This window comes from Erythrolamprus reginae, chromosome 1, assembly GCF_031021105.1.
Source record: "Erythrolamprus reginae isolate rEryReg1 chromosome 1, rEryReg1.hap1, whole genome shotgun sequence".
NCBI classification, from domain to species: domain Eukaryota; kingdom Metazoa; phylum Chordata; class Lepidosauria; order Squamata; family Dipsadidae; genus Erythrolamprus; species Erythrolamprus reginae.
In genome coordinates, this window is record NC_091950.1 from 226077148 (window position 1) to 226102162 (window position 25015).

Below are 25015 nucleotides of genomic sequence, written 5' to 3' on the forward strand. Positions count from 1 at the left end.
GACCGGGACTCATTGCTCACAGTCACTCATGCCCTCATCACCTCGAGGTTCGACTACTGTAATGCTCTCTACATGGGGCTACCTTTGAAAAGTGTTCGGAAACTTCAGATCGTGCAGAATGCAGCTGCGAGAGCAGTCATGGGCTTACCCAGGTATGCCCATGTTTCACCATCACTCCGCAGTCTGCATTGGCTGCCGATCAATTTCCGGTCACAATTCAAAGTGTTGGTTATGACCTTTAAAGCCCTTCATGGCACTGGACCAGAATATCTCCGAGACCGCCTACTGCCGCACGAATCCCAGCGACCAATTAGGTCCCACAGAGTGGGCCTTCTCCGGGTCCCGTCAACTAAACAATGTCGGTTGGCGGGCCCCAGGGGAAGAGCCTTCTCTGTGGCGGCACCGACTCTCTGGAACCAACTCCCCCCATAGATTAGAACTGCCCCTACTCTCCCTGCCTTCCGTAAACTCCTTAAAACCCACCTCTGCCGTCAGGCATGGGGGAACTGAAACACCTCCCCCGGGCATGTTTAATTTATGCATGGTATGTTTGTGTGTGCGTCTGTTAGTTTATGGGGTTCTTTTAAAGCTTGTATAAATTTTAAAGTTTTCTGATTATTTATGATTTGTTCTATTCTGTTGTGAGTCGCCCCGAGTCTTCAGAGAGGGGCGGCATACAAATCTAAATAATAAATAAATAAATAAATAAATAAATATATACTCTAAAATAGTGATGGCGAACCTAAGGCACATGTGCCACATGGAGCCATATCTGCCAGTATGCAAGCTGTTGCCTTAGCTTAGCTCTAGCGCGCATGTGCACACCGGCCAACAGATTTTCAGTTCACGCGGAGACTCTGGGAGGGTGTTTTCAACTTCTAGAGGGCCTTGGGGGTGGAGGAGGGCATTTTCGCTCTCCCCAGATTCTAGGGAAGCCTCTTGAGCCTTGGGAGGGCAAAAAACTGGCCTACTGGGCCCACTGGAAGTCAGGAAATGGGCCATTTCCGGCCTCCAGAGGGCCTCTGGGGGGATGGCGTGGAGGAAGCTGTTTTTGCCCTCCCCAGAAATTGAATTATGTGTGTGGGCACTCACATATGTGCAATAGTATGTGGACACGTGTTTTCAGCACCTGAAGAGGAAAAAAGGTTTGCCATCACTGCTCTAAAATGATCAGTGAATTGGTGTGGACCACCACCTTCTATTCAAATTTCCATGAATAGAACTAATGATTTCATGAGTGAAGGGGCCATGAAAATCCTACATTTTCCTGTAAAAACAGCTACTCAAAGGCTGTGTAAATAATGATAGTCAACATATTAGTTGACCCTGCCTCTTTCCTTTCTTCTCTTTCTCTTTCCTTTCTTCTCTATACTTTTTCTCTTTTCTTCTCTCTTCTTTTTTCTTCTTTACATTTGTTTTTTGCTTGTTTTGTAATTGTATTTGATAATTCTTTTTGTCTGTTTTTCTATGCAAATAATTAATAAAGATTTTTTTAAAAAAAGAAAATCCTACATTTTCCTTTTTTCTTATGCAAATTTTAAGGACAAATATACATTAACCCTATACCAGAAATATAGTAGATTACTGAGAGGGCTTTCCATGTGCAATTTACTTTGGAGTAACTTATACATATGATAAATAAGAAGATGCTACACACGCACACACAAACAAATATTTGTATGAATGAACATTCAAACATACTACAGTATATCTTTCTCTGATGCATTTATATTTTGCTGATGTATAAGCTGACATTCTCTCCATCTTTCTTCCTCTTCCATTCCAGGATATAGCTCACTTCCCCCCCACCTACTCTCTTCAATGCACAAGGTGCATTCTCCTTCCCAGAGAAGGTGGTTACTGAGTCCTTATTGGTGTGCCCTTCACCTGAAAAGGGACAAAACGAACCTCTGGATCCCAGAACCACCCAAAAGCTCCTTCTCCTACTTGGCACAATTTTCCAGATGAGTCTGTTGGGAATGGTGGCTCATTACAGACTGTTCCTGTATGGAATTGGGATATTTTGTATGGTTGTACAAAGCACTTAAACGGCAGAAAGCAAGAGATATCCTGGGACAGAGGAGGCCTTGGGTAGTTAGAAGTACCAGCCTTCCCCACCCTGAGATACCACATGCACTTAATGACCCATGTGGGCGAAATCATGGAATGATCACATTTAATTACGTGTTTCACTCTTAAGAATCCTAGGGTTACAAATGTAATTGTCAGGCTCCATTACATTCATAATTCAAGGACTACCTGTATATGGGAATTAAGAAAAAAGATAAGACTTAAGAGCAGACCTGGGCAAGGGGTGGCCCGTGGGCCACATCCGGCCCGCCCACTGTCTGTGACCAGCCCGCCCGCAATCTGTGACTGGTCCACGGAAGTCAGGGTCCGCTCCAGTGCAAGGATGAAAGAGTTCATCGTGTCTGCCGGTACTGATGAATCATGAGGAAAGCAGGAACTGGAGGAGTCCCAGGAGACGCGGTGAGCTCTTTCATCCTCACACTGGAGCGGACCCTGATCTCCTACCGAGAGCGGCCGAGCACAGAAACCACGCAAACACTCCAGCACAGTGACTGTGGTGCACCGAGTTGCCATAAAGCAAACAATTAGGGGTCTGTAGAGTGGGTCTGGGTGTTTAGGTCAGGCCAGGGTCTGGGTCTTTAGAATGGTGAGGGCCGAAAAAATCCCCTAACTGTGAGCAGCAAAGGAGTGGTACACAGATACCACATGCTTCCTCCCCTGTCCCCTGCAGCAGCTACTAGTGCTCTGTTCTTCTGACACTCGGGCAGAGAATTGGGACTCCCATCGGAAGAATTAGCCAAGGTTAGCTGTTAGCCCTTAAATATGTCAGCTAACGTTAACTTTAAACCTTAATGTTTAACATACTGTTTGTTTATGAAAAGCTAGCATATGTATACTATATACAATATTGGGTAGAACTGAGTTAATTAGTCTGGCCCTCTAAAACCATCCCAATTTCTCATGCGGCCCCATGGCAAAATTAATTGCCCACCCCTGCTTAAGAGAATCCTAGCGATCCTGATTGCAGAGTTCTTTGGCAGAAGTCGCTTGTGTAGACCAGTTGGCTACAACTCCCTCCACCTAAAATTTGCCTATGATCCCACTCTCCAGAGGATTGCAAACTTCTTGTTTAAAAACCCTTGGGGAAGAAAAGAGACAGATTTCATAATATAGCAATGAATTAACAAAAATGTAAGGCAGAAGCCATTTGGAAATCTTTACCTGTATTTAATTATTTCATTTTGGGTTTTTTGTAAAGATTTTTCTAATCTCTCATTTGTTTGTTTGCTGTCACAAAGATCTGATTTCAAATTCAATATTGCAGTGTGTTCCTGTTTCAGCAATTCGTGCATTTCAGAAGCTTTCTCTTGTTCGTGTTTTAAGGAAGCCTGCAAGTCATTTGCAATGGATTGTTGTTGCTGAAATTTGTATTCTAGAAGTTCAACTGAAAATAAATTTAAACATTGCAAAATGTAAATACATAAATTTATTTCTAAGCTTTGTATATTTTCCCCAATATATTCTCCCAATATACAGTGATCCCTCAATTTGCGCGTTCTCGATTAGCGCGAAACGCTGCAACGCGGTTTTTCAAAAAATATTAATTAAAAAATAAGTCCGCGTTTTTTTTCCTACACCACGGTTTTTCCTGCCCGATGACGTCATACTGATTGCTGATTGGCCAAAATCTCGACCAATCGTTGCAAACGCAAAAAAAAGCTTTGCAACTGTTGGAACTTGTTCAGACTTGTTGGAAGATGCCTCCTAAACGTTGCACACGGAGTGGAGGCGGCGACGCTAAAAAGACCAGGAGGATACTCACAATTAAAGAGAAAATTGACATTTTGGACATGCTGAAAGGGGGACGCTCTTATGCAGATGTTGGTCGGCAGTATGGGATCAACGAATCGAGTGTGCGAACCATTCGGGACGACGAGAAAAAGATAAGGCAAAGTTCTCTGATGGCATTCAACAAGGCTGCAAAAAGAATGGTGACGCCTAGAAACAAACGGCTTATGAAGATGGAAGCTGCTTTGTCCCTGTGGGTACAAGACTGCCGCAAAAAGAGCATTGCTTTGGATACCAACACTATAAGCAATTGTACAACCGTCTTGAAGACACAGAAGGAGGCGATGCAGATGAGGGAAACGCAGGTAAGGGCTGGGGTTTTTTATTCTGTCATTACATACTGTATTTAAGTGTTTTTTAAGGAAGGAGCAGGGAAGGAGGGAAGGAAGGAAGGAGGGAGGGAGGGAGGAAGGAAGGAGGGAGGGAGAGAAGGGAAGGAGGGAAGGAGGTGGGCATTTACTCTGTATGCTTTCATTCAAGTCACTTCTCTCTCCCTTTCCTGTCATTCTTCTGCTTCTTCAGCCCCAGCCACATTCACAGCAAGAAAAGGGTGGTTTGAGAAATTTCAACGGCGCTATGGCCTGAAGAGTGTGTCATTGCATGGAGAAGCTGCCTCAGCAGATACAGGTGCAGCAGAAAACTTTGTCCAGCGCACGTTTAAAGACCTAATTGCAGAAGGGGGCTACCTTCCAGAACAGGTGTTCAACATGGACGAAACAGGCCTGTTCTGGAAGAGGATGCCTTCAAGGACTTTCTTGATGCAAGATGAAGCCAAAGCCCCTGGCTTTAAGGCCATGAAAGATCGAGTGACTTTGATCATGTGTGGGAATGCAGCAGGCTTTTTGCTGAAGCCAGGGCTAATCTATAAGTCACGAAATCCAAGAGCCCTCAAGAACAGAAACAAGAATTCATTGCCAGTGTACTGGATGCATAATCCTAAAGCATGGATTACAAAACCCCTCACGCGGGACTGGTTTCATCAGTGCTTCATCCCACAGGTGGAGGTGTATTTGGCTCGCAAAGGACTCGATTTCAAAGTGCTTCTCCTAATGGACAATGCTGGTGGCCATGATCACCTGGACCATGAACATGATGGGGTGCAAGTTGAATTCTTGCCACCAAACACCACATCGCTTATCCAGCCGATGGATCAAGGTATTATCCGTGCATTTAAGGCACTGTACACGCGCAATTCTCTTGGAAGCATCGTGGAAGCAATGGATGCTGATGACAACTTCACATTGAAGGCCTACTGGCGTCAGTACACAATTGCATCTTGTCTGAAGAACATTCAGAATGCCTTGATGGATATGAAGACACAGACAATGAATGCCTGCTGGAGGAAATTGTGGCCAGAAGTGGTGCATGATTACAAGGGATTTGCTCCCGAAGAAATCCAAGATGCTGCAGTCCAGACCTCTGTGAAGCTGGCACAGGCACTGGGTGGAGAAGGCTTCGTTGACATGACACCAGAGGAAGTCAATGGTTTGCTTGATGAGCATGGCCTACCGCTGACAGACAAAGATCTGGAGGAGCTGACCAGGTCAGCGAGTGAAGAAGAGGAGGAAGCGGAAGCTGAAGAAGCTGAGGAAGAAGAAGATGTTGGCCTAACGCTTGAGCGGCTTGCAGAACTGAACAGAACTGCTGCACATCTGCAACACATGGTGGAACTTTGGGATCCCAACATGACTCGCTCTATACAGTTTAACGCCTCCCTTGACAACATCTTTGCACCATACAGATCCATGTTAGGCCAGAAAAAGAAACGGCGCCAACAACTGCCCATGACCATGTTTGTCACAAAAACCAAGAGGTCTGTCACACCATCACCTGCAGCGTCCATTGTAGAAATGGTGATAGAAGAAGATCCCTAGTTATCCCAGTTATGCTAACCCCCACCCCACCCCAAAAAATGTAAATAAATATGTTATTGTTCATAACTTAAGAGTCTTATTCAATGTGTACAGTAATGGTAATTAAGGGGATGGGAAATGGTAATTTATGGGTTAAAAGTGTTGGGACTGAGTGGCACACAGTACTGTACATACTGTACAGAAGAATGAATGAATGAATGACTGAGTGAATGAATGAAATTCAAACACAGGTGAGGGCTGGGGGGTTTTATTCTGTCATTACACAGTACAGTACAGTTACAGTTTAAGTGCTTTTTGAGAAAGGAGGGAGAGAAGGGAGGGAGAGAAGGGAAGGAGGGAAGGAGGGAGGGAAGGAGGGAGGGAGAGAAGGGAAGGAGGGAAGGAAGGAGGGAGGGAAGGAGGGAGGGAGAGAAGGGAAGGAAGGAAGGAGGGAGGGAGAGAAGGGAAGGAGGGAAGGAAGGAGGGAGGGAAGGAGAGAAGGGAAGGAAGGAGGGAGGGAGAGAAGGGAAGGAGGGAAGGAAGGAGGGAGAGAAGGGAAGGAGGGAGGGTTGCCATTGCCATTGCCGCCAGCGCTGCCCCAAGAAAGCCGGTGAGAGGAAGGAAGGAGGGAAGGAGGGAGGGAGAGAAGGGAAGGAGGGAAGGAAGGAGGGAGGGAGAGAAGGGAAGGAGGGAGGGTTGCCATTGCCATTGCCGCCAGCGCTGCCCCAAGAAAGCCGGTGAGAGGAGGGAAGGAGGGAGGGAGAGAAGGGAAGGAGGGAAGGAGGGAGGGTTGCCATTGCCATTGCCGCCAGCGCTGCCCTGTGGGTAGCGGCGAGGAGCCCGGAAAAATCACCATTGCATTGCCAGCCTCCGAACTTGCGTCGCTCCACCTTCTGCGCATGTGCGGCCATGGAACAAAGGGCGCGCATGCGCAGATGGTGTTTTTACTTCCGCATCCAGTATAACGCGGAAATCGGTTAGCGCGGGAGGTCTTGGAACGTAACCCCCGCGCTAACCGAGGGATCACTGTATTCCCTTTACCGTTAAAAAAAATGAAGTTAATTTAGATGGAAGGCCAAGGAGGAGGGTAGTCTTCAAATTAGCATTCTTTTTAGTGATTTTTTAAAGTTAAAATGACACCGAAAAGTGACTTATAATTTTTCACACTAACAACTATTGCAGCATTCCCATAGTCACATGACCAGAATTCAGACATATGCACCTAACTCATGTTGATGGTTGCAATGACCTGAATCATGTGATCTATTTTGCAACCTACTGATAAGCAAAGTTAATGGAGAAGCCAAATTCACTTAATAATTGTGTTACTGACTTAACAATTGCAATGTTTGACAAGAAGGGCCATAAAATAGGCAAAACTCACTTAACTGTCTTGCTTAACAACAGAAATTTTAGGCCCAATTCTGCTTGTGAATCGATTTTTAGGTTTAATATTTACTTATTAAAATGAACAATGAGAAGAAAAGAAAACTATTACCCTGTCTTTGAAGCTGTTGTTCTTGCTTTTTCCCACGATTCTCTGAATTTATAAGTGTTTCCTGGAGTTCCTGTAACTTCTCTTGGCTTTGAAGTTGTGTAAATCTCAGTTGAACTTCAAGATCCTGCATATCAGAAAGCAAGCTGTTCCCATCTGAGGATGAAAAATGTTCCATGACTATCTTTGGTTGCTGCTCCCCCTGAAAAGAAAGTTCATTTCACACACTGAAACAATATACGGTAGATTTTTAAAAGGTGTAAACTCATATGGCTATTTTTTACACCACAGAATTTAAAACTCATTCAAACTATGAATTACATATCATTTACATTTTAGGGTATTTGAATTTACACTTACATAGACTTGTAAGATTTTTCCTGATTCCTTAAGGAAAAATAAAACATTTAATGTGAATTGTTTATATTGGCACTGGTTTGGATTAGCATATGTACATGCATGCATATTTCAGTGAATCACATATATGTATAAATAGCAATTTGATACAAGTAATATATAATTGTTTTGTTCCTAACATGGTATCTGAAATAAAAGAAATAAAACACTGGGAAAAATAGCAATACACCGCCATTGCTTCATGTGTGCAGGCAAAAGTTTAGACATTTAGTATAACTATGTTTCCATTCATCCTATACTTGATACAAAGTTAATATTGAAATTTCTCTGCAAATTTTAATGTATCACTAGTTATGTTCATTTGCTTATAAATTCAGAAAAGGAAAATAGTGAACATGACAGATACAAGTATTTGGATCTGATTTCAATCAGTACTTTTAAACACTTCCTTAAAATATTTCCTGTAGTCAGTTTTCTATATGTACTTTTAGATTGTTTTCCTCCCTCTTGTTTGCAAAACACTTTTATTTCCAAAATATTCTTAAAGTCTCCTTTGTACTGCATGTTTGAGACTTCCTTAAGATCATCGATAATATTAAAATCTGGTGACAGTAAACATCATACCAAATTTTATCTTTCTTTCTTGCAAATACTTCATAGCTGCTGACTTTGAAGTATACTTCAGATTGTTGTCTTGCTGAAAAAAACTATCCTTTTTCAGATTTAATTCCTTCAATGTTTGTGGGCCATAACCCCAATCCTTGGTATTTAACTGAATTCATTCTTTCTTCCACTGTATAGTATTTCCTGTACCACTGACTGTTATACCACTTCCACAGCAACTCCATGCTCAATGGTTGGCAAAGTGTACTGGAGGAATAGTTCAGTTTTTCTCGGGACCAGACCGTTTCTGAGAACAGGAAGGAAGTGAAAGAGAGTCTGGCTGAACTTTCACCGGCAGACCAGAGCTGTGCGGGAGAGGAGGCTGGAGGATGGGACCGTGCCCATGGGCACGTCAGCCTCCGATTCCTTTGCATGTGTGTGTGAAGGTGCGTGTGAAGCATAGCAGCCTCCTAATTCCTTTTGCATGTGTGTGTGGAGAGCGGCAGCAGCTGTGGCAAGAGAGGCAGAAACGCTTGCTTGGTCTTTGACAGAGGAGGTGAGGAGGAGATCCGAGGACTATGAGAGGGCAAGAGGCTGAGCCACCGCCTTCTCCACTTTCTTCTTTAACTGTTCAAGCATTTCTTTTAAAAGAGAGCTCTAGCCGCCTCTCCTGTGCGGCTCTGGTCTGCCAGGGAAAGCTTTAGCTGGGCTCTCCCCCGCTTCCCTCCTGTCCTCCAAACAGTCTTCAGCCTCCAGCCGCCTCTCCTGTGTAGCTCCGATCTCTTTTTTTAAAGAAATACTTGAACAGTTAAAGAGCAAAGTGGAGAAGGCACTGGCTCACCCTCTTGCCCTCTCACAGCGCCCATCTCTCCTCTTTGCCTCTTCTACCAAAAGCCAAGCAAACTTTCTGTGGGGTGGGGGGTGCCGCCAGGGGGTGGCAGGCGGGCGCCTACCTCTCCAACTCCTTCAGCTCCTCGTCCAGTGCCGGAACTCCCCCATTGGCGTGCTTTGCCGCCAGACCAGTCAGCAGCTTCTGCTGGTCTGGCAGCTACTCCTCCCTTTTCTCATCATTGCACATACATGCCAGAAACATGGAAATTTCATGGCCACTGCCTTTCAAGCCTGGTGAAATGGCTCTGTGTGCCACCTGTGGCATGCATGCCATAGGTTCACCATCACGGTCCCAGGTTCTTGGGAAGAACTTGATGCATATGAAAGCAAACATTAACTAAAGAACTGGCAACTGTAATTTTAATATTAATTATATACATTAATAATTACAGTAACTGTAAACAAATGTTATAATATCATGTACCTTTCTTTCTTTATTAGATTGTTTGAGATAATTCTTCAGTGATTGTATTATATCAACCAAGATTAGCCTCTCTCTTTGCCAACCCTCCACTGATGGACCTTGTTGAATCTTATCACCATCATCAAGAGGTAGAGATTTTTCTGACAAAAGAAGTATTTTGTAACTTTCATCATATACCATCTTCAGCACTGTCTGAAAAGGAATTAAATTAGAAATGAGAACAAAAGGTCAGCACTTAACAAGGCATTTACCATTTGAAAGATTGACTTTCTACTATGTTGCAATTTATAAATTAAGCTTCTTTCATGCTGTACTCTTGAAGGAGGAGATCTTTTGTTGTTGTTATTGTTATTATTAAGACTTTTGTGATGGAAGAAGTACAAATTTAATTTCCAGCAACAGTTGTTGATTATATGTTAAGAACAATACTAAAAAGAAGACAGAGTAAATAGAAAAGCTTTCTTAAAATTCTGTCTTCTGTTGAAATCAATAAATACATTTAAAATATTGCTGTTTCATATAGATAGATCACCCATTTATTTATGAGACATTACCTTCAGCTGTTCTGACATCATTTCTGTTTCTTTTACTGTTGGTGTAGTGACATCTGGAGTCATTCCAAAACACTGCAGAGGGGCCATGATATTGCTATTTTGGCATGCCTTATCTTTTGGCTCTGCCTGATTAAGCTGAAGTATCAAATCTAAACTAGTATCTGAAAAAAAAGTATTAAATATGTTATTAAAACAGAGCAAATTGTGCAAATGAATCAGTAGTTGTCTAACCATCTGAATTTCATTTAAATTGTGCAACTAGCTATGTTTATCTCCTTTAGTTTATTCACTTTCCTTGATAAAAAGGTGAGTTAATTGCACTAGGAATAGCTTGGACTTGGACTTTCAGAAAAATGTTAGGCTATTTGATGGCTCTATGTTCACTTTCATTTATAATAGTAGATTTATGAGGAAATCCTTTAATATTAAAGATAATAACATAGCCGCCCCGAGTCTACGGAGAGGAGCGGCATACACATCTAATAAATGAATAAATTAATTAAATAACGTGTTAAATTAGGTCCTTAAACCTAGGAATCTGATGAGGAATTATAATTATGCCATGTCTAGAGTGTTACTAAGAGTATTATTTTGAAAAACTGGAAAATAACTAATTAGAAAATAATTAATTTTCTAAATTAAGAACTGGATTCAAGAGATAAGTAATTTATCTGTTTTTGAAAAAACTATTTTATCTACTAATTAAAAATAATGTAATATGTTTCCATTTTGCAAATATTTCATATTTTACAGTATATTATCAGTTTTTCTTTTAGTTATAAACATTTAAATAATATTTAACATTTCCCTTCTTTCTTGTTTTTTAATTATTTTTTTATGTTTTTCATTTTGTATTTTTGATGCAACTTGTTAAAATAATGGTAATTAAAATAATAAAGTATATATACAACAAAAGGCAAAATGTTTATTGTCCTCTGTGAGGGCCAAACTAAATGGTAGCATGATTTTCTAATGCTTGTGGTTGGCTGTTAGCTTACTGTATTTCATTTCTTTTCAAATGACTTCATAATCTGATGTTCTCTAGTATACTTTATTTCATCTCCCATATAGCCAAGTCCTTGCCCATGCTAACTAGAGATTATGGGTACTGAAATGCACCTTTCCCAGATAGAAGATATTCGGGGCGGGGGGGGGGAGACTCTTCTAATTTAACTACTTTATTTACAGATTCTGTTCTTATAAATTATTCCATATCCTTGTTTAGTCCACAATATTATCATGGAATGCCCCCAAGTTAATTCTAGGAAATATGTATCCATGAACTCACTGCTTCCATATTCAGTGCTTGCAGTTTGAAATCTGGACATTGTCACTTTCAGATCATCTTGTAACTCAGGTGGTATTAGAGAGAAGACTTCAGCGTTGTTTACCTATTTTGTATCATACATAAAAATGGAATGAATTCCTAAGTATGTTAAAGATTGATCTACAACTACTTTTGCTGTTATTTATTTTATTAATAACACATGTTTATGCTGTTTCCATCCTTTTGTTCTAAAAATAGACCTAAATAGACAAAAAAATGCAAATTAAAATCAAAACCAAATCAACACGTTATATAAATTTAATGAATAGTGTCCAGCAGTTCCAAGTTGCTTCAGCTTTTAAATGTTCATTTAAAAGCTCCCAAAATATTCTCTTGTTAAAGCAACAATCTCCTATGATATTTGGAAAACTTAAGCATCCAGAGCTGTTAAGACCCAAATAAATTGCAATGACTGATCTAGATTTTATCTGCTTCAAACAACCATACCTGCTAGTCACCTTGGTTAAGAATTTTTCATTAGATTCCATCTACCATATATAATTTCACCTTGAGGAGAATTCACCTGCTAATGTATCAAATGCCTTTGCCTATTCTTCTGAATCCCAGGACATAAGTAGATTTAAGGATTCTTCTCTCAAATTGTTCCTATCATTAAATTTTCATTTTGATCACCTTTTTCATCCAACAACCAATGCACTAATTATGTGGCTTCGATGAGAAATTCTTTGAAAATTTCCACTGGAAACCTTTGGCTTAATCTATGCAAATTTGTTTTTATAAGCTTGCATGGTTCAACATAATCAAAATATTATTGATATTGATAATATTATTGATATTATAAGATTTTGGATCTTATGTGATTATAGCACCTAAATAAAAGTAACTTCTTTTTTAGGTTTTCATGTCAACTTGAAATAGGTATACAGTGATCCCCCGTTTATTGCGTCCCCAACCATTGCGAACAGGGTACTTCGCTATTTTTCAACCCGGAAGTCAAAATACCATCTACGCATGCGTGCCCGTGGGCACGCATGCGTAGATGGCAACCGGGAGATCAGCTGCTGGGCGGCTTCCCTGAGTCTTCCCCCTCTTGCTGGCGTCAGCGAGGAGTTTCCCCACCGCCCACGCAAACTCCTCGCTGCCGCCCGCCCTTCGCCCGCCCACGCCGTTCATTCTCGCCGCTTTCGAGCTGAATCCGGGAGCGAATTCGCTCCCGGATTCAGCTCGAAAGCGGCGAGAATGAACGGCGTGGAAAAGCCGTTCCTTGCCGTTCGTTCTCGCCGCTTTCGAGCTGAATCCGGGAGCGAATTCGCTCCCGGATTCAGCTCGAAAGCGGCGAGAGCCAGCGCCCCCCGGACCCCCAACCCGGGTTTGGGGGGCTGCTAGGAAGCCCTCCATGCCGGCGGCAAACAGCCGTGCCGCCCCCAATCTTCGGCTCCTCGCTAGCGCTGTGGGAGTAAAAACACCATCTGCACATGCGCAGATGGTGTTTTTACTTCCGCAGCGCTACTTCGCGAAAACCCGCTCGTTGCGGGGGGTCCTGGAACGGAACCCTCGCAACGAGCGGGGGATCACTGTAGTTGCTTTAAGAATCATATTGAATTATTTTTTAAAAAGCAGACTGGCATTCTTTTGGCATTCTTCTTTAATATATAGAGATGCTGCATTTATGAAAAAAGTGAAGCATTTTTTCCCAATCATTTTCAAAGCATGCACAAGATAATCAATAACACTTCTTTGAAACCATTAGTGAATGGGTAGAATAATCCTACATTCAACTGTTATAATAGCTCTCTTATTAGATTAGATTGCTGCAATTGTGTTTATTGCTTCATAAAATATTTACTTTTAAGGAATCGCTTACATATAATTGATTACTAAAAAGCCATGGCAGTATTATCTGAGAATTACCTTTGCTTTCCTGACAAGAGTTCATGGTGAAATGTTACAAAAAGGACTATGACAAAGTAATTACCATTCATAACTCATTTAGTCTCCATGGGAACTGTTGAAGATACATGACTCAGCAACAAAACAATGTGAATATAGAATAATTAGTCACTTACTGATACATTTTCTTGTAGACCGCTGCACTTGTTAACAGAAGAGATGGGTTCTAAGAACACAGAAGACAAGAAGTGGGGTTTGGCTGCTGCATCCTCATTGCTATTAGAATAAGAAATTGGACATTCTAAACCTCCAGAGGTGTCTTCCTGGATGACTGAGTTCTCCGAACATAGGCTTTCAAAGGCTATACTATGCACAACATCAACTTCTGGGAAGGGTGTTAGGGAAAGACTTGCTTGAAACTCTAAATTTTCATTCTCTTTTCTCATGTTCTCAGGAGAATCCCACAAAGTGTTATTCATGATTATATTCTGAAAGCAATTTGGTATTGTTTGAGAGACTTGTGAATTTTGAGAATCCTGATTTGATTGCCACATATTTTTACAAAGAAGTTTCAGATTTTGCTGTACTTCATTACAATTTGTTTGCTTCCTCTGAATGAAAGGGATGTCTTGCAGTTGTTTATTATAAATATTTGGATTTCTGCTCGAGATCTGCAGATTAGTCATATTATCTTCTTCCTGTAAAATAATAAAAATCTTTAGGAAATTGCATACTTCCTAACATTAGCTGAGATATAAAATAGGAAACTGCAAATAATTTGTTTCTACAAATGAAGCACAACTACATTTCTCAGTATGAATTTAGAAAAGTTTATTTTTCCTAGTCATTTAGCATTCAGTAATACTTCAAAGTGAATTTGTTTGAAATTTCCTAAAGTTGTGATATTTTTCCCAATAGATATACTGACCTGTTCTTTTGATAATATGTTTAGTGTAAGTTTGTAAAAATGCATCATAGCAATATAAGTTTGGTATGATGACTTGGCAAGTTAATAATAATAATAATAATAATAATAATAATAATAATAATAATAATAATTTATTAGATTTGTATGCCGGCCCTGTCCAAAAACTCGGGGCAGCTCACAACAACAAAAACAGTACAAATCCAATAATTAAAACAGTTTAAAACCCTTAATATAAAAAACAATCATACATCTCACACAAACCATACATAAAACGGAAATGACCCAGGGGAATCAATGCCTGACAACAGAGATGGGTTTTAAGGAGTTTACGAAAGGCAAGGAGGGTGGGGGCAATCCTAATCTCAGGGGGGGAGTTAATTCCAGAGGGTCGGGGCTGCCATGGAGAAGGCTCTTCCACTGGGTCCCGCCAGACGACATTGTTTCGTTGACGGGACCCGGAGAAGACCAACTCTGTGGGACCTAACTGGTCGCTGGGATTCATACGGCAGAAGGCGGTCCCAAAGATATTCTGGTCCGATGCTGTAATACTGATGATGGGCACATTCTGCTTACTGAAAAATGATGGATAAATTATTCCCTATACATCTGAGGGGTTTTTTTTAACCATGTTTATCTTAACCTCTGAAGGTCCTATTGAAGAGTTAGCAATAATTGGAGATTAATACATACCGGTGAAAAAGAAAAATCAGCAGATGCTGAAAGCATATTACTTAAATCTCTTTCTTCTCCCCCCTTCTCTTTTTCTTCACAAGGAAAAAAGGCTTCAACATCAAGGATCTTAGGACACACAATTTTTTTCTGGTAATTGTCTTGGTCATTTTCCATGGGGATCTTCAGCTGGGAGTGAAACAGATCTTTTTCAGATTTTAGCAATTCCAGTTCTTCCACCTTTTTCCCAATTTCAGCCTTCAGTTCTGCAACAGTAACTTGAAGTTCACTTATTTTACTTTGATAAGTCGGCTCATTATTGTGCAGTGCTTGTGTCATAATTTTAAGTTCATTTTCAAGTTTCACAATATTTTCGGTCATATGCTGAACTTTAGCTGCTTGCTCTACATTCTGCTCTGACACTATTTGGAGTTGTAGTTCTGTCTCTAACAGTTTCATTTCTCTCTCTCTTCGGTGAACTTCAAGATCCTGACTACATGAATTCATCTCTTTCATTTCATCTTCCTTTTGTATTACATATACCTTCAGAAGCATGTGTTGTTCTTGCAGTTCTTTGTATAACAACTGTAAAGATGTTAGCTCAGAATAGTGCTGTCTAGAAGATTCCTGAACATTTTCAAGATTTTGTTGTAGAATTTTAAATTCCATTTTAAACTGAGTTTCTTTTGTATTAAGCTGTTGCTGCAAAGTTTCTTTATCAATCAAAGACATTTCTAGTTGTCTCTGAAGTTCATTCTGACTGTCATCACCCTTTTCATTTTTTAAAAGACTTTGTGACCCTTCCTTAAATTTATTATCCAGATTCTCTTCTGATTCTTCCAAAGAAAAAATTGGATTGCCTTGCTCATTTTCAGTTTCATGATAGATAGGTATAAAAGCTCCTGATTCCTTCTGAAGCTTCTTAATTACTTTATGAAGCTCTTCGATTTCTTCTGCTTTATTTTTTAACAAATGTTCCTTGTCAGCACGAAGTTCTTCTATAGTTGATTTCATGACTTTGGTTTCAAGCATTTGCTTTTCAAGAACCTGAAATGTAACTGTGCATTAGTTCTGATGTATCTTTTTATTTTTAAACACATATTATAAACATACTTTATTTTATGTGATCTATGTGGAGAGCTCTTTTTAATAACTTTAATATTGTGAAGTAGAAACTAATTAGGAACTCAAATAAAAATGTGATTGTGGGCCGAAAAGAAATGATGACAAGCAAACTATTACAGATAGTCCCCAATTTATATCAGTTCATTTAATGATTGTTCAAAGTTACAATGGCACTGAAAAAAGTGAGCTTATCACCATTTTTCACACTTGTGACCATTGCAGAATCCCCGTGGTCATCTGATCAAAATTCAGATGCTTATGAACTGACTCACATTTATGATGATTGCACTGTCCCAAGATGATCACATTTTGAGGCCTTCAGACAAGCAAAGTCAACGAGGAAAACAGATTTACTTCACAATCATGTTACTAACTTAACAACTTGCTGTAATTCATTTTAAAATGTGGCAAGAAGAGTAGTAAAATTTGACAAAACTAACCTAACAAATTTCTCAGTTAGCAACATAAATTTTGGACTCAATTGTGGTCATAAGCTGGTATCTATATTGATCATATTTGTCACATGAGCCATGAAGTTTGTAGCAATTTTGTCGTTATATCTATTTGAACCTCTATAATTTAATATATATCAGTAGATTCATTATCAGGCAAATTTTAAAAAGTGGTATTTGTTACCTCATTTTCCTTGCTACTCTCTACTTTTTGTTCTAGTCTTTCAATTTGTTCATTCAGATGATCAGTTTCTTGATTTTTTTCTTCAAGCAAGGATTTGAGAAACTGCAGAATAACTAGCTCATTTTCATCTGGATTTTGACATTGTCTGGCCAATTTTTCAATGTTTTCCTAACAGAAATAGTTCTATGTTAGACAGATAAATGTATCACAATTTGTTTCTTTACTGTTGACAAAAATAAAATAGCATGCTGACACCCCAAATATGTCCCACATTGTGGAGAATATTAATCATACTTTTTTAGTTTATAAGTAATACATCAGTACTTCTCTCTTATGTTATATTTGGAACAAATTGAAATACATAGCCTATGCTATTAGGAATATTATGAGATAGCATAGCTTTGATTAAAACAACTTTTGGTTTGCAGATGAGTAAAATTTAAGAAAATATATTTGCACTGTTATATAATTCTGTTCAAAAAAGCTATTGTATTTTCCTATTTTCTAGGAAACAGATTGTCTTTGCAAAATTCTTTCTCTTAGCCTTAGTAGTATCTGAGCTCAGACAGCTCAAGAAGCAAACAGGATTAAAACATACGGTAGCTTCTAAATGGGGGAAATTTGTACTCCCAAGCAGAAGATATATATGAGCCTTACACTTTAAAAGCAAAATATAGTTTCATGTACAACATAAACATCAGATAGCATACAAAGCATAAAGATAATCTTGTTAACATTTACAGCCTTCAGTGCCTCAAAATTTTATTTATGTTTTTAGGTTCCTTGCTCTATTTGTATGTCAATGAGGACTTAATCGTCCAGGCCAAAGATTTCTAAATGTTGAATCATGGCAACTGGACTATCTGTGTTAATCTGAGACGTTTTGTTGCTAATCCAATTAACTTCATCAGTCAGAACAAAATTGTTCTATTTGTCTATTTTCAAAAAACCACTGAATGATAAATTTCTAACTCAAAGGGAGCTGAGCTGTAAAATACCGGTACTACACTAGTTTCAGTCTATAACAAAGAACTTTTTAAAAATGAAGTGTTCCTTCAATTTTTCGTAGAAATTACATGAGAAGTCCATCAAAACACCAATGTTAGCACTTCAACAAATATAAATGAAAAAAACAGCTCTGCTTTCCTTTCTGAAAACCATATAATGAATATAAACATATCTGTTCTCCTAAAGTGAATACTGTATAAACATATCTGTTCTCCTAAAGTCCTATTTTGAGCAGAGACACTGGAATTAAATTTAGGATTTGTATACCACCTTCTCCTAGTGTAATTATTATTGTTATTATTGATTGGACTTATATGCCGCCCCTCTCCATGGACTCGGGGCAGCTCACATTTTGAAAAAAAAAGATACAATATAAAACATTTCTAAGCCAATTAATAGATTAATTAATTTAAAAATTGTCTTAAAACTAGTCATTTAAAATCGAACAATCACATACATACTATCACATCCAATACATTTACTGGGCAGAGGCTGGGGTCCACTGACCCCAAGCCTGCCGACATGTGCGTTTTCAAATTCTTATGAAAGGCAAGGAGGGCAGGGGCAGTGTGAATGTCTGCGGGGAGTTGATTCCAAAGGGCCTGGGCCCGCACAAAGAAGGCTCTTCCCCTAGGACCCGTTAAACGACATTGTTTAGTTGATGGGACCTGGAGAAGGCCAACTCTGTGAGACCTAAACCGTCGCTGAGATTCGTGTGGCAGAAGGCGGTCCCGCAGGTAAACTGATCCTATGCCATGTAGGGCTTTATAGATCATAACCAACTCTTTGAATTGGGTCCAGAAACCAATTGGCAGCCAATGCAATATTACAATGCAGTAATATTTCTCTAATTATTATTTGCTTTTAAAAAAGGATGTGCACCTAAAACAATGCTATGGCATTGCTACAGCAAATTCTCCCATAAACACATTACAGTGGTACCTCAAGATACGAACCCCTCATCTTACGAACAACTCGTGATACGAACCCGGGGTTCAGAAAAATTTTGCCTCTTCTTACGAAGTTTTTTCGAGTTACGAACCGGCGTTCGGGAGGCTGCTGGGAAGCCCCCCGGCTGTTTTAAAAGGTGACAGCCGGGTTTGGTTCGGGAGGTTGCTGGGAAGCCCCCCAGCCCGGCTGTGACCTTTTAAAACAGCCGCGCGGCTTCCCAGCTGTCTCCGAACGCCAAACGCGGAAGTTCGGGTTTGGCGTTCGGCTTCGGGAAGCTGCTGGGAAGCCGCGCGGCTTTTTTAAAAGGTCACAGCCGGGCTGGGGAGCTTCCCAGCACCCCCCCGAACCCCGAACTTTTGCCGAACTTCCGGGTTCGGGGTTTGGGGGGGTGCTGGGAAGCCCCCCAGCCCAGCTGTGACCTTTTAAAACAGCCGCGCGGCTTCCCAGCAGTCTCTGAACATCGAACGCGGAAGTTCGGGTTTGGCGTTCGGCTTCGGGAGACAGCTGGGAAACTGCGCGGCTGTTTTAAAAGGTCACAGCCGGGCTGGGGGGCTTCCCAGCACCCCCCCGAACCCCAAACTTTTGCCGAACTTCTGGGTTCGGGGCTCGGGGGGGTGCTGGGAAGCCCCCCAGCCCGGCTGTGACCTTTTAAAACAGCCGCGTGGCTTCCCAGCTGTCTCCGAACGCCGAACGTGGAAGTTCGGGTTCGGCGTTCGGGAGGTCGCTGAGAAGCCCCCAGGCTGTTTTAAAAGGTGACAGCCGGGCGGCAGCGGTTTTTTTGCGGGGGTTTTTTTTTGGTTGCACGGATTAATTGACTTTACATTGTTTCCTATGGGAAACAATGTTTCATCTTACGAACCTTTCGTTTTACGAACCTCACCCTGGAACCAATTAGGTTCGTAAGACGAGGTATGACTGTATTTGCTTTCTCCTTAATTAAGGTAATTTTATGTAGTTTCTAGGAACACAATCTCTAAAACAGTGGTGAAATCCTCCTGGTTCTGTCGGCACACGTGAGTAGGTAGCAGCAGCACATGGTTCACAGAACCGATAGCGGTGGCAGTGTGAAGCTCCTTCCATCTTCCCAGAAGTTGGTTACTTCCTGGTTTTAACTCTCTGCGCATGCGCAGTGGGTCAAAAATCGGATGCGACATTGGCGCATGTGCGAGCTAAGCGAGCGCTTGTGCACGCACTTCCAAACCAATAGGGAAGGTAAGTAGATTTCACCCATGCTCCAAATTATTTTTCCTTAAAATTAAATTGCAGGCATACTTTCAGGTGTGCATTTTCTCCTTTCAATTCAATTAGTTTGTTGATGTTAGCATTTTTTTCCACTTCTAACTTTGATTTCAGCTGCACATTTTCTTCATTTTTATTCATTAAATTATCTTTAAACTGTTCAAGTTGTTCTACTAAATCAGCAACCTGAAACAATATGAAATTATGGAATTAAACAAAGTATTACTATCTTCAATCATTCTATCACATATCTTTGTAAAAGTTCACATTATTTATTTATATAAAGTATATATATTTTAGTTGGAATGACTCCTAAACTCTAAACATCAAAAGAAAAAAAAATGTCCAGATTTATAAATCTGAGCTATAAACTAAGCTATATATAAACTATATATATATACAATGAAAGAAATGATAAAAGAAAGAAAAACTGGAAGTTTCCTTGATGATTGCTTGTAAACAATGAAGCTAGCACATTCATCACTATTTTTTGTAAAAGTTTATAGCTTAGTTTATATATATAAACCAAGATATAAACTCATAAAAATTAGTGATGAATGTGCTAGCTCCATTGTTTACAAGCAATCAATCAAGGAAACTTCCAGTTTTTCTTTCTTTTATCACATCAGAAAAGTAAGATAAAGTTTTGAAAATGCTAAAAAGATACTTAAATCTTTTTATGGGTTGTAGAAATTAAATAAATTCCATTTTGTGCAAGTATGGAAATGTTTTCTGCACATTCCATTTAACCATGAAGATTTTTCTGTGAATTACACAAGATATAATATTATTTGTATCTTAGAGAAGATAAAATAATATGTTCCATCTGTCCCTGATGGACAGAAACTAAATTAGGATGTTTCAAGAGGAAGAGATGATTCTTGTAAGCTGCAAAGACTACTACACAGGAAAAAGGATGAAAACATCTAAAATTCTGTAGATTTTCACTCTGATCAGCAGGCTTATCCATGGGGAAAGCTAAATGAAGTCTATTATATAAGAAATAGCTGGAGGTGAAGAATTCGGCTCTCTGCCCCCATACTGAATCAGGTATTTCCGAGAAAGCTGTAGCCTTTAGAAGATTCTGCACACATGACACTCAATGTATATGGGTCATAGAGACCATGATAAAGAATTCAAAGTAAATGGGAATTATCTGTTTCTAGAAGTCCCAGCCTAAAAATGTAATATATTTTCCACACCTTTGTAGTGGGAAATAAAATTAATCGTGCCACTGTCACTTAAAGGCAAGACAAATTTTCTGTGATAAATTTAATTCTTGGTTAACAATGATACAAGTTTTCAACTTACAACCCATGAATTAGCAAGAATTCAAAATTATACACCTCCCCCCCAGGTACTTGTGATCTAGATTCAAAGTTCCAACGGCTGCCCCCCTCTGAAGTCATGTGATTGTATTAGGGTGCTTGGCAATCAATTCACATTTACAGCCATATGGAGCATCCCACAATCATATGAATACAATTTATTGTGGTTTTTTGCCAGGAAGTACTGCTCACTTTTCAACAGATGCAATGTTGTCAAATCAAGTTGGCCATGTGGATGTCTTGATTTAAAGTTCCAATGGCTGGATTGGTGCTATTGCTATTATGACTGTTATGAAATAAATTTCTAGTTCCATTATAGTCAAACATCAAGAACTATGTATTATTGGGAAAGGAAGCAAGGTCATGAAGTTGTGCAATCAGTAAAGCATGACACCACATACTGTACTGGATTTTGACAGCAGTTTGGATGGGTCCAAATATGGTGTCTTAAGCAAATCCAACACAACTGTTAAACGTAATGACACGCAACTTTCTGTTAGTGTCCTGACTGACTTGCTTATCATAAGCTAACGCAGTGAAAGTTACAAATGGTGATCATGTGAATGTGGGACGCTGTGACAATCATAATTAACAACTGACTGCCAAGTGCCCAATTGGTAATCATGTGACTACAGGGATACTGCAATGCCTGCAATTTTGCAGGATAGTCATAAATCTCATTCAGCCCTGTCGTAACTTCAAACAGTTGCTGAAAACTGTTGGCCTTTAAATGAGGACCATCTATATAAACATCTGCAAACAAAAGAAAAAGGATCTGTGGACTTTTACAAAGACATTATGCATTTATAAATTATAATCTTGGAATAGGATTTTTCACTGCTAATTATATTTATACATAAGAATCAACATATTTGTTTCCACTTCGTTTTGACTTATATTTGACTTACCTCTCTTTTTGTTGTTGTAAGTTCTTCTTGTATTTTTAGTTGTTCCTTTAGCATATGATCCTCATTAGTATCAGTAAATATTCTATGTCTAACTTCATCTAGTTTAGATTGCAAAGTGGAAATCAGAATTAAATTTTTGTTATGTTGCTGCTGCAATGTTTCTTTATCCTGTAAAACATCAAAAATTGCTTGTGTAAGTAAATATTTTTTCATACAGCCTGTTGATGTTTCAGCTTTCTAGAAACACCAAAAGCAAGTTGCAAGTGCTGCTCTAGTCAGTAATCAAGTGATGACCTTTTGAAAGGATTTTATATTGATTAGTTGTCTAATTTGAAGATAATTCAAGATCACAAATCACTATAATTGAAGAAGCTACTGAGGCAATCTCCACTTCCCAGTAAATAAATTCTAGTTAAACCACTTTTACATTTTATTGTTGAGTACATTCAATAAAGAGAATTTCCCCCACTGTTCTGGGTAATTGGTTTTCTTCTGGAAGTCCTTTTTTGAAATATTATACCATCTCACTTCAAATCCATAATAAACTATTTCTTCAGTGGATTTAGCTTCTTATTCTCTTGATGATCATTGCTACCATTTGAACACATTTAATGTTCTTAAAATCCACTTGGATTTCAGGCCTGGTTTCAGGAGAGAAACAGTATTGATCACACTTGTGATTTGATAATCTCACAAAAGCATGATAGGAATAATGCATCCCTGCTCTCCTTGACCTCTCAGCAGCCTTCAATATTAGCTTTTTGGTATTGCTGGAAAATCCATGTGACAGTTTTGTATTGGTTTGGCTATTTTCCAAGGCTGATTCTAATCAGTATTGAAAGATTGAGAGATCCAGTCCATGGCAATTCCTCTGTGACATATGCAAGGCTTGGTACTTTCTGTGCTCCTCATTAACATCTACAAGTAGCTGCTGGGTGACATCATCTGCCACCATGGGATGAGACATGATCAATTTTTTGACAATACTCATGTCTTCATCCAGGTGACCCTCATGTTGCTGTTGCTACCATGTTGTGGTACTTGGAGGCTATGGGGTCTGGATGGAGACAATAGACTTTGGGTGACTTGGGAGTGGCTATAGTTGCATAGATCTTCTTTAGTATTTTAGTTATAGATGGGTTGCACTGCACCAGACACCATGCACAACTTGGGGTTCTTCCTAGACTCACAATTTTTGCTTGAAGAGCATCTGGAAATTGTGGCTAGGAGAAACTTAGTACAATTTTGTGTTGCTTGCTAGTTGTGCCCTTTCCTGGATCATGGGTCCCTGGAATCAGTTCCTCAGGCCTTGGTCATATTGCAATGTGAACAGCAGAAGTTGGTAAATAATTCTTTTGTTTCATTTTTGTTGCCTAGGCTGCATAGTGCAACTACATTTTTGTCTCTATCTCCATCTTTTAAAGAGATGCGAATTTGGATATTTTCTATTGTTTAGGGCAGCTACGATAAAGTGAGGGGTATTTTTTTCAAATGAAAGTAGGAATGTGTTTTCTAAGAACACTAGAAAGGGATTGAAGCAGGATGGCACAGTTAGGAATAATAACAAATAGCCAAGAGAAATCTAGATAGCTATAGCACTTTAAATACAAATGAAAGCGAAGAACATTATCTAAAATCTAGATGATAGCATTTGGAAAAGAGGTAGCACAGGATGAATGATATATACTAGAAATAATTGGATAAATAATTAGAAAACATTGATTAATTTGATTAAGAATTTGGCATTTGATATTGTATTATATTGTAATTTGAGGAATGTAAATTGGAATCTCTGTACAGTGTGAAAAATAATAAAAAATTTATACCTCCCCCCAAAAAGAAAAAACCCACACAATTTCAGTTATTAGCTGCTCTATATAAATTCCAAATCCATTATAACTAAACATGTAAAATTACAAAATTAAGCTTACTTCTTTTAATTCAATTTCCTTCTTTTTCATTTTTTCTAGTTCCTGCATGAGTTTCTCAACATTTTTTGCCACCTCCTTATTCAGACTGATCTGTCCTTCCAGCTTTTCTATTTCTTCATTACGAGCAGTAAGGAGTTTCTCTATTTGCTCCTTTTCTGTAAAAAGCCTGTTATAATCATCCACTCTCTCTTTTATTTCATTGTGGAGAGATTCTACCTATAAAGACAAATAGAAAAGAAACACAAATGATAAATAATCACCATATTCCTAATATTTTTACTATGATTACTCTAATGTTTCAAATCAAAATCTGCTCCTTGGCAATACTATATACCTGAAAGCCTACAGGTAAAACTTGAAAAATTAGAATATTGTGCAAATGTTCATTTATTTCAGTAATATAACTTAAAATGTGAAACTTAATATATGAGAGATATTCATAACATGCAAGGCAAGATAGTTCAAGCCATGATTTGTCATAATTTTGATGATTATGAAAACCCCAAATCCCCCATCTCAGAAAATTAGAATATTACATGCGATCAATAAAAAATGGACAAAATCGGACTTCTGAAAAGTATAAGCATGCATATGTACTCAGTACTTCATTTGGGCCCCTTTTGTAGCAATTAGTGCCTCAATGCAGTGTGGGATGGAGGCTATTAGCCTGTGGCACTGCTGAGGTGTTATGGAAGACCAGGATGCTTCAATGGCGGCCTTCAGCTCTTCTGTATTGTTCCATGTCATGTCTCTCATCTTTCTCTTGGCAATGCCCCATAGATTCTCTATGCGGTTCAAGTCAGGCGAGTTTGCTGGCCAATCAACAACAATAATCCCACAATCATTGAAGCAGGTTTTGGTGCTTTGGGCAGTGTGGGAAGGTGACATGTTTTGCTGGAAAATTTAGGTCACCATCCCCATAAAGCTCGTATGTGGAAAAAACATGGAGCGCTCCAAAATTTCCCTGTAGATGGCTGCATTGACTCTGGACTTAATGAAACAAAGTAGACGAATACCAACAGATGACACTGTTCCCCAAATCAACACAGACTGTGGAA

General features: G+C 39.4%; 2 protein-coding genes across 4 annotated transcripts in view; one reads left to right on the forward strand and one right to left on the reverse strand.

Annotated features, from left to right (window-relative positions):
• Positions 1-25015, reverse strand: part of PCNT (pericentrin) — a 117392-nt gene that overhangs the window by 46149 nt on the left and 46228 nt on the right. For all 3 annotated transcript variants that reach the window (XM_070732366.1, XM_070732368.1, XM_070732367.1), the window contains 11 exons: positions 23958-24173; positions 22027-22194; positions 19824-19976; positions 16593-16760; positions 14853-15878; positions 13411-13932; positions 11345-11447; positions 10057-10217; positions 9503-9694; positions 7231-7429; positions 3253-3475 (listed from right to left, as the gene is read on the reverse strand). In XM_070732366.1, coding sequence (XP_070588467.1) covers positions 3253-3475; positions 7231-7429; positions 9503-9694; positions 10057-10217; positions 11345-11447; positions 13411-13932; positions 14853-15878; positions 16593-16760; positions 19824-19976; positions 22027-22194; positions 23958-24173 — 3131 coding nt within the window. The remainder of the gene's footprint in view (positions 1-3252; positions 3476-7230; positions 7430-9502; positions 9695-10056; positions 10218-11344; positions 11448-13410; positions 13933-14852; positions 15879-16592; positions 16761-19823; positions 19977-22026; positions 22195-23957; positions 24174-25015) is intronic.
• On the forward strand, positions 4131-5819 carry LOC139156567 (tigger transposable element-derived protein 1-like). The gene is made up of 2 exons (XM_070732370.1): positions 4131-4184; positions 4402-5819. Exon 2 carries the CDS (start codon positions 4587-4589, stop codon positions 5751-5753), a length of 1167 nt encoding a protein of 388 aa, XP_070588471.1. The 5' UTR covers positions 4131-4184; positions 4402-4586; the 3' UTR covers positions 5754-5819.